The 10,536-nt window shown below is 38.1% G+C and overlaps 1 protein-coding gene across 1 annotated transcript; it reads right to left on the bottom strand.

The window, feature by feature from the left end:
• Window positions 1-7,177: 7,177 nt before the first annotated feature.
• Window positions 7,178-9,356, bottom strand: LOC105051938 (uncharacterized). Its single transcript, XM_010932588.4, has 2 exons — window positions 8,698-9,356; window positions 7,178-7,943 (listed from the first exon to the last, which is right to left on the bottom strand). Exons 1-2 carry the CDS (start codon window positions 9,275-9,277, stop codon window positions 7,342-7,344), a joined length of 1,182 nt encoding a protein of 393 aa, XP_010930890.3. The 5' UTR covers window positions 9,278-9,356; the 3' UTR covers window positions 7,178-7,341.
• Between the last annotated feature and the right edge of the window lie 1,180 nt (window positions 9,357-10,536).

Raw genomic sequence — 10,536 nt, 5'->3', positions numbered from 1 at the left:
ATGTGGATCCACACTTTCAAGCATTTGCATTAAATAGTAAACCATATTTCTTTTGTTTGGGTAAAGAGGATGAACCATACCACATGTAGCGTAGAGCTTATCATGGATTCAACTAGGACATATAACATATCAAATTTTAAATAGATATGATCTATAACATATCAAATTGTAACTGAATATAGTTTAAGCCTGGCACTCGACCTATGATTAGTTTTAATATAACATATATAAATGCATCCATGAGAGTTATCATACAAAATTTTTAAGAGCAGAAAAAGAAGAACGAAGATAGTGTCCTATAAGAGAACCCCTATATAAGTGGCCACAAAAGATAAAATCCAAACTACTGTATGATTTGCCTCTTTGTGCATAAATTGTAATATATTTACAATCGCTACATGGAACATGATAAATGATGATAATGAAATTAATATTATTATTATTATATGTGAGGATTCGTGTAAACGTGTATTTAGTCCTACATCGATTATTCATTGAGAAAATCTTGGATACTTATATAGGATCAATGAATTCAAATAATATCTTTTGGCTAATTTTTTTGAATGAGATATTGGGTTATTACAAAAGTATTATTGTGAAAATCCGTACAGATGTATATTTAATTTCAAATTAGATATTCATTGGAAAGATCTTAAATACTTCGACCAAAATATTTAAGTTATATCTTTCTGCTAGTCTTTTTAGATAAGATTCTGGATTGTTATAATTATTATTATTTATGATTTTTAATTTATAACTAGTTACATATAAACCTGAGAAAAAAATTATGAATAGATCTTTAGATATGCCTTATATTTTTTGAATCTTATATTAGTTTTGCATAAAGCCAACAGATTTATGAAAATGGAACAAGTTGACAATATATATATATATATATATATATATATATATATCAATTCTTGATTAACAGGTATTATATAAAATTTAGACTTTGGAGTATGTTGTATAAAAATATTTGTGGATCTCTTTGTGATGTTTAATATTTTCTTGTTTGTCACAAGTCTTTTTGCAAAATTCTTAATTAAGTAAAACGATTGTATAAGTGAGATGCAGCTGAGATCTCATAAACACATTCATACTTCTGGTTGATATGTTTCTCTCTTTTTATAAGAAATAGAATCTCAATCAAGAGGGTAGCATCTGATAAAATTGAAGTAGCTATAGTTATGTGGTGATGCACGGTGAGTATATGTATGTAAGACTCAAGTATGGGCTAGATGCATCTCGAGCACTAATATTTGGTAAATATATAATATCTTAATTTAGTTATGAAAATCAACCAATTGGCAATTTATTTATGCCATGTGTGCACTTTTTTTTAAATAATAAAACAAACTTGATGCGATAAAGCCAAAATAAATGAACTCATTGTAGCCTGGTTTGATTATTGTTTGTTACTCTTCTTGGTCAATGTTTAATACACATTTGCTAACTCGACGAGAATTTTTATAAAAAAATAAAAAAGAGGAAAAAGATATGGGCCATTCTTCCATCATTTTTATATAGTGATTGGTTGTGTTCCCATCTTTGACTCTTCAAAAATATTTTGACAAATAATTAGGGGATAAGAAAAATTTTTTTTTTTTTAAGAAAGAGAGAAAGAAAGAAGGTTTCATAGTTTGGTCTGCATCAAGGGATGCAGACCAAACTAGGTATATATCTACCTATTCCCAAGCAAGAAATGCCCACTTCATCAATCTCACCCTCAGTCTCAAGGCACAAAACCTGTTTATTCAGACAAATCCATATCTTAATCTAAATTAACCTCAGCACTAACTCTACAACTCCATTCCTCTGTCAGGGAAGTGGATCTCATGTTCTTTACCTTGCCCTTCATGAGTGCCCATAGGTCCAGTGTGCTGTGTCAACTTTGGGGTTGCAAGCTTTAAATACCTCACCAGCCTGTCCTCCAAATAAATGTAGGGTCCTAGTTCCTAGAGCCACCAACTCCAGTAGCTGTCCCACAACTGTAAGACAGGGCCTAGTTTCCTGGGACCCAATTGCTGGTGGTATATATTGACTATTCTCCTGCACTGTAGCTCTCAGCCCTTTGTGCATGGTCCTTGGTCCACTGTTGCCTCTCTCTCTCTCTCTCTCTCTCTCTCTCTGTCCCAAGAGAAGCATCAAAGTGCTTGACAGTTCCAGAAGAGCTTGTAGCTTGTCTCCAGGCTACTACTAAGATGATTCCTCACTTAGTGCATCTTTGGTTTATTCACCACATTCGCTTATAGGAAACAAATCAGATGAGTATCCTAGTTTGGTCAATAGATTTACAACCAATGTCAGTAGCAGTATAAGATATTGGACGTAGGAACCAGTCACTGCAGAGCCATGTAAAACAAACCATAAAAGGACAGTATGCAAGTGATGTTAAACATGATGAGGCATAGACAAATCCATGGACGATGTAACGGTGGATGAATAGAGGGCGTCTCATCCACAGTCCAGTGGCCGATTTCACCGCAGAACAATGGATGACATCTTAATTGGTATTAGTTACTTGGCAGGTTAATATTTATTTTGGATTAATTATGTTTTCGATCTTCTATAGCTAGATCTGATTTTTAATAAGTTTATAAATTTTAAAAAATTTAAATTTAATTATTATTTTTTTAACTATTTTAATATAATTCTTTCTCCGTAGTTTTTATTGGCACCAACCAATGGTCATGTAATCAATTACAAACCGCTTAAATAGATGGTTACGTGGCCGATTGTTGATGACGTGGTATATGAATGATGATGTAATATAAAAAATAAAAATATTTATTTTAATGATGTGATATATAGCTCATAATGTAGCATATAGGTGATGTGGTATAGGATGATAATGTGATACAACAAGTAAAAAATTTTTTTTGATATCATAATAATATGATATATGGATGATGACATGATATACCCGTGATAAGAAGAGAAAAAAAAAGGAAAAGAAAAAGAAGGCTGCGGCTTGGTGGTTGTTGCTTGCGGAGATGGTTAACAACCGAAGGACCAATGACATGGGGCACGGTGGGTGGGACAGCCGAAGGTTCAATAATAAGTGGTAATGCTCGATGCAATAGAATATGATTTGATTTGAAAATAAGATTGAATATAGAATCTCGTTAAAATCATGAGATCTGATGTGGATCACTCTACTCACTACTAATATCGAGAAAAATAACTAGATTTGATATGAATCAAATCTTTGCTACTGCGACTATCTAGAAAAATTATCAGACTTATTGTGAATCACTTTGATCATCATGGATATATAGGTGGATTACCAAACTCGATATAAATCATTTTGGCCATTATGGATAGGATTAGACAAGATCAAAGAGTAAAATTCATCGTATCAGAAAGTTGAATCGTGTGCCAAAATTTAAAAGATCATAATTTAGTCATACAATACTTGATTGAGATGATGCTTTTTTTTGTTTTATTTTTTTTAAAATTGGATATTTTTTGGAGATCTAAAATTTTGAGCCAACTTCTTAGATGATTAAATCAAGTCAAAATTTTATCATTTGAGCTCTAAAATTGGTTAATCAGATCAAACCTTTTTTTTTTCAGAAAAAAATTTGATCACTATTATTTTTTAATTTATGAAAAATTAGATAGAGCGATAATAGATAAAATTGATATAAAAGTTAAATCCATCTCATTTAGAATTTTAATTTTTTTTAATTATTTTTATTAATCATATTTATTTTTAGAGATGTAGTTCCGTTCGAACTAAAAGAAGAATCCTACTAAAATTATGTATGGGAGGACGTTTTTAATATTATAAATAGGGGATATATATCTTAGTTTATGAAATATGGATTAATTAATGAAAGATAGAGAAATCTAAGCTCTATTTTTTATAAATTTTTTATGTTCTTTTATTTTTTTTTTGATTGATTCACGTAAAATAGGTTGAGAAAAAGTTTTCTTCTCTCTAATCAAATTACTTCCTGCTTGAACGACCCTAATCCCCAACTGCTCACCAACGGCTGGGGCCCGGCACGGGGATTAGTTTGGTGAGGGAAGATGGTTGAGAGGCTACCGGCGGTGGCTGGCTCCAAATGATTAGAAAAATTATGAGAAAATAAGCGGTGATCTGTGAAATAGGAGAGATTTCCGGTTATTTTTCGAAAGTCTCAGCCGAGGCAGGGCCCTCACATAGGGGTTCAAAGGGGTTGGAGGGTGCTCTCGCATAGAGAGGGCCACCTTATGAAAGAAGGCCGGGCCAAAGCCAGGCCTCATAGGGTCTAGGCCGGCCAGTCAGTGGACTGGGCCGGGCCTTACATCTGTCCTTTGAATCGGACCTTGCTCCACGGTCAACTCTTTCCCAAGAGGATCAGCGAAGTGCTTACCACTTACCAGCTCCAAGAAAAAAAAAAAAAAACAGAACTGACCTGTTACCAGTTCCAGAAAAGACAGTGGCTTGTCCTCAAGCTACCGCAGAGATGATTCCTCACTGTATCTTAAGCTCTTGGCAACTGTAGATTAACAAATTATACCCCACAAACTCGGATAAAACAAACCAGATAAGGACATCAATTTTCATAAGATCTAGTGACAATGGTACTTCAATGCAAACACCCACATAAAACAATCCACAGGCACAAGATGTCTGTCTCAACTATTCTTTTTACTACAAACACCCATATAAGACAAACCATGTAAAGACACCAAGCAACTAAACAAGATTAGACATAAACAAGCCCATAAATAATCAGATTGGCAGCTAAATGGAGGGGAACTCAACCACCCATAGACTGATAGGCCATTCCACCAGAGAGAAAAGGATGACAGCATATTTAATTTGTTCTTTTAGTGAGAATGGCAAGTAATTATTTCGGTCTGTTTGTTGATGAATATCTTATATGAATTGCTGCTCACCTTTTCTGCATGCATCAGGCCCCTTTCATTATTGTCATATATCTAATATGAGTTTAACAAAATAAATCACTGAATATATCGCTCAGGTTAGGCAAAGAAGCACCAGCAAACCAAGATTACAGGACAAAACAAAATAACTAAAGAAAAATGCAATCCATTAGATGGATAGAGAAACTAAATGACAACTTCTATACCAAGGGAAAATGCTACTTCATTAATTGCCCCAATCACAAGGCATATCATCAAGTTATTTAGACATATCCACACATTAAGCCTAAATTAACCTCAGCAGTTTTACAGCATGTTAAGTTAGTCTGATCTCAGAAGTGGAGGTCGGGCACTGTACCTCATCCTGAGAGACCTGCAAAGTCTGTGTCTTGGAATCAACTCTTGGTTGGCAAGCAAAAGTTAGCTATCATCCAAATGAAGGTTTACAGCCCTTGGAAACACCAAACTCAGCCCCTGTCCCATAACCGTAAGGTAGGGCTTGATTCTTGGGACCCACTTGCTGCTGGTTTATGCTGCCATGTCTCATGCCACATAGCTCTCAGCTCTCAGCCCTTCATCCTCAGTCCTTGATCCACTCTCAACTCTCTGTTCCAAGAGAAGCAACAGGCAGCTTGCTAGTTCCAGAAGAGCCATTTTCTTGTCCTTTGGCTCTTTCTGAGATGATTCCTCCATGTAAATAAGAAATTGCAAGTAGTTTGTTCACTAAAACAAATCGAATAAGAGCGCAATTTACTACCGTTGAGAGTTGCAAGTAAAAGATATTGGGTATCTTAACAGGTCACAACAAACACACATATCAAACAAAACCATATAAAGACATGAGGTAGGTGACAGTAGACAAGAAGATTGGGCAGCTAAATAGAGGGGACCTTCATCTGCAATCCAGTAGCCCAATCCACTAGAGAGCAATGGGTAACAGCTTGGTATTGGTTATTGATTCATTAATATTGAATTAAAAAGTATTATTAAGTTTGTGTTGGTTGGTGAATCCAATTTGGCTTATTACATGCCAAAACGGTTGTTCAGTATTATCTATGAGAACCCAGATCAGAAAAAATTTTTCATGAGTCAATATGTACTAGAACGTGTTGCTTGCCTTTCGGGAGCATGACTTATGGTATGATATTGTTGTGGGATGGGCATCAGGGGCATTGAGCCCGAAAGTCCCATACCGAATACAATCAAGGGACTCTACTGCTTAAGTACTACCAACCCCCTCTCCCACGTGAGACGCCTTTTGTGGGGCAAAACCGTGCGGGACAGTGTTGTGGTTCCCTGTAGCAGGCACGCGCTGTTTCAAAGCGGACAATTTCTCACGCTGGGTGGAGGAGATGGGGTGTGTACGACTGAGCATGTAGACCTTAACAAAAGGCGCCGTCTGTGGGAACCCGTCCCCTACCTGCAGCAGTACACTCCCTTGCTGGGGGGGCTGTTGTGGGATGGGCGTTGTGGTTCCCTGTAGCGGGCACGCGCGCTTTCAAAGCGGACAATTTCTCACGTTGGGTACGCGCGCTTTCAAAACGGACAATTTCTCACGTTGGGTTGAGGAGATGGGTTCGGTACGACTGGGCACGTAGACCTAACAATTGGCGCCGTCTGTGGGAATCTGTCCCCTACCTGCAGCAGTACACTCCCTTGCTGGGGGGGCTGTTGTGGGATGGGCATCGGGGGCATTGAGCCCGAAAGTCCCATACCGGATACAATCAAGGGACTCTACTGCTTAAGTACTACCAACCCCCCTCTCCCACGTGAGGCGCTTTTTGTGGGACAAAACCGTGCGGGACAGCGTTGTGGTTCCCTGTAGCGGGCACGCGCTGTTTCAAAACAGACAATTTCTCACGTTGGGTTGAGGAGATGGGTTCGGTACGACTGGGCATGTAGACCTAACAGATATGATCATGGCTAGTTAGGCATACAAGTAGTCCTTGCACTCTACAACTTCTGCTGTATAGCTTTTCTCTGGCATCTTCTACTTAATGTTCAACAAGGGGATCCAAGATTCATATCCAGTGACCGTTTGGTGTCTTAAAGCATATCTCAGCCAGTTTCTTAATCAAGATGGCAAGATTGTTTATCTAACAAAAGCCCACTTAAACTTGGTTTTATCTGATCGATATGCAAGAGCTTGCACATCTACCATTTCGAACAATTCCACATGAAAAATTATGAAGTTTTTATTTTCTTACTTGATTTTCATGAAATTCTGATACTAATCATTTAATCTTCACCTTTTGCAGATCGCATCACACCTCCATTCTTTGCAACCATATATCCAGGTTCAGCAACATATATATTGCTTACATTAGTAAGCATGAGTATAGAACTAAATACAAACTTCTGAATAAAGGAAATATGCAACCTATGAGATTCCACAAAGGAGTTAATTAAACAAAGCCTGCTTGTTAAGTTAAACCATCACACAGAAGTCACCTACAGAGATCTCTAGTAATCACTGTAAACAACAACAAAACAAGGGAGGATGGCTTTAGGATCAAATACAAAGAGCTCATCCAAATTTGAGTAAATTCCTGCCTGATTGGCGACTGAATCGCATTCCTCCAAAGCATCTTGGCTCTTCTTCACTCTCCCTGCAATCACTCTGCAAACCAACATAGCCCTTTTTGCATCATCTGATGCAATCTGAGCCATATCATGCGCCCTGCCACTGGTAGCCATAGTTTGGATCTTTCCAAGACTGTCTATCTTAAATCCATTTCTTATGATGCTGCACACATGGCATTGTGGAACTGATTGGCACAAGTTGGTGGAGCCGTTGAGGCCGAGAGAGCATGCAAAGGTGGTGCAGTGGAATCTCAGGAGTTCATTGCCATCAGCAATGCACCTTGGGTGCTTTTTTGCTACCTTGTTAGCTCTACTCTTTATGGAGTCTCTGTAGTTTTCGAATTCAACTATGGTCTTCTGGGTGCTGTGGACCTTTAGGATCCTGTCTATCTTGCACATTGGAGGTTCTTTCTTGAGCCAACTTGATTGAAATATTATGTCTACTATGTTTCGACTTGTGTCATCTGGACCTAGTTCTGATACTGAATGGAGAAAGGAAACAATTAACAGAAAGATTAGATATTGAACTTGTTTTCTTCAATAGCCATGACTAACAGGGAAAAGCTTATATCACTCATAAAAGCTGAAACATCTGCAATGCTAGCTTATTTGGTCAGTACTTGGCTTGAGTGAGATAATTGGAGAGACAATGCCGCATCAGTGACATGATATAGGATCTTTGAGATGCCAAGGAAGATGTCATAGAATGTTCTCTGTGTACATGATTAGAATGCCAGCGGTTGATGAACTAAATATAAGGAATATGAGTGGGTTCAGGTTGAGGATTTATCAATGCAACAGTTAGGATAAAGTGGTTGCCGGAGTGATTGGATTTGTATCATAACACCTTACGTTTGGAACAGAAGGCAGCATTTTTCTCACCAAAAATGGAACCAAATGCATGGAAATCATGTCCTTGAATTTTAAACCGAATCATATCCCCTAGAGAATGCATATGAGAAAATAAGGTTGTCTACTATATAAAGTTATTGTTCTTTTCTTAAAAAAGATTTGGATCTCCAGCACTTCTGTTTGCCTCTGGAAAAAATACAACCAGTTAATCCCACTGCAATTCACTATTTCTTGTTCTTATATATTTTGCAGTCATAAGCACCTAAACTACATCAGTTCGCAAGAATGTCAGAACTAAAGATTGGCATCAAAGTAAAGGAGATTGGAAGGAAAGAATGGGATGAAGAAGAAGACGCAGAAAAGGAAAAGAGAAAGAAGAGTTACCTGCATGCCTAACTGCCTGGTGAAGCTCCAAACTCTCTGGTTTCATAAAAATCTCCCCACAGTCAGGGCAAGGACAGATAGAAGAAGGAGCCCTTGACACCCCATTAGTAGGATCAAGTGCCACATGACACTCATAACAACCAGAAAACCTTCTCAGATGCTTTCCTCTGAAAGACCCACCAAGAGAAGAAGAGGATGAAGATAATGATGATGATGATGACGACGAAGGGGCAGTTATAGAAGCAGAAGAATTAAAAGAAGAACAGGAGGTGGAAACAGCTCTGTTGGTCTCATTAGGAGGAGTTTTGAAGGATCTGCTAGAAGCCATTTTCTTGTAGACCTCAGGGGGAGTTGTTTCTGGCCTTATGACACTTGAGCTGTCCTTCAAGCTACAGAGAGAACCAGAGCACACAATGCTCTTGCACTTCCTCTTGTTCCCTTGCACTACTTGGTAGTCCTTGCATGAGAAGAAGCTTCTGAAGGCTCTCAAAGTAGGTGGCTTCTCCACTTTCATATCGGCTTGTTTCTTACTCTTATGGCTTCTCTTTAGGGGCTTACTTCTTCTCCATTCTTCAGCCATTGGAGAAGAGGTTTGAAGAGGGCTCTCCCTTTCCTTAGAATCAGATGGTGTTGATATTTTAGAGATGAGAGGAGGCACCCCAGTGATGGGTGTATTTTTTTTTTATTGGTGAAGCTGCAAAGGAGGTTCCTTTTTGTCTGGGGTGAAGGTATGGTTCTGGAGTTTTGAGTTGGTTTACAGAGCTTTTGTGGGTACTTACTTTCATGTTACCTTAACATATTCATTTTTTTAATTTATACTCTGCTTGATTAAGGGTAAGCAGAGGGTGATTGCTAAGATCATATGGCCCTAGAAGTAGAGACTAATGGGAAGTAGTGTTTCACCACAAATGAGTCATGAATCATGATATCAGGATATTGATTAACTACATATCTTTTGTGGGCAATGACCTAGTGTGAACTCACCTATAGCACCTTGATACATCTTAGTAATCCAAGTATTGATTAATTAAGAGTTGAAGAATCCAGACCGGTAGTCCTTGGAGAATGAAAGACCATCAGGACATGCTCCTCTTGGTCCTCTTTGGTCATGGGTCATGATAGCCTTTAGCTGCAAAAGCTCAAGTGCTTATTTATCTTAGCAATCAGCATGGGTAGCATAGCCACGGATGAAAGGACCAGGCGCAACTTTTCTCAGAGCAAACTAGTGTAGAGCTACAGCAAATTTCCTGCAGGGGTCCACTCCATTAGGCATCATTGGGCTCACTTGATGCGGGTCTTTCGAGTCATAGTTATCATTCATCAAGCGGTCAAACCAGTCAAACCAGCTTAATGAGCCCCACAATCTTGCTTGTGGAAAGGCAAAAGAAAACGTAAATGGTAAGATTCAAACGGCTAGCTGATTTGAATGGAAAAGAAGGGTAAGCCTGCTCAACAAAAAAGTTTCTTAAAAATGCTGGCATTCTCTCCTGCCTCAAATGACATTTGATCATTTAATAAATTAATCTACCTTTTTGTTGTGACATGAAAGATCTTTACGACCGTCTATATGACACCAAAGTTATCCTCTTTATTTTCAAAAATTGATTTCTTTTAACCTTTAAGCATTGGTAGTTTAATTAGATGGTATTGCCTTCATAGAGCTTGAGGATTAAAGTAAAAAGAAAAGATGAATAATGGAGGGATTTACTTAGGGGCTGCAACATATGCGGCCGCAATGGTTTTCCTGGGATTATTTTTGGCGCGAAACTGGGAACGGTACTGCCCTGGCCGCCAGCGGTAGCTTTGCTGAAAGAATTAGGTTATCGTCACCACAGACGA

The sequence above is a fragment of the Elaeis guineensis genome, chromosome 9 (assembly GCF_000442705.2).
Source record: "Elaeis guineensis isolate ETL-2024a chromosome 9, EG11, whole genome shotgun sequence".
NCBI lineage: Eukaryota > Viridiplantae > Streptophyta > Magnoliopsida > Arecales > Arecaceae > Elaeis > Elaeis guineensis.
The sequence above is the reverse complement of the archived record's forward strand: the minus strand, read 5'-3'. Positions and strand labels throughout refer to the sequence as shown.

What these genes read in the sequence shown, in the direction of transcription:
- LOC105051938 (XM_010932588.4), bottom strand. Translation starts at nt 9,277, where the DNA reads ATGGCTGAAGAATGGAGAAGAAGTAAGCCCCTAAAGAGAAGCCATAAG. An exon ending in CCAGGCAGTTAGGCATGCAG is followed by an intron (nt 7,944 to 8,697) that starts GTAACTCTTCTT and finishes TTCTCCATTCAG; the next exon opens with TATCAGAACTAGGTCCAGAT.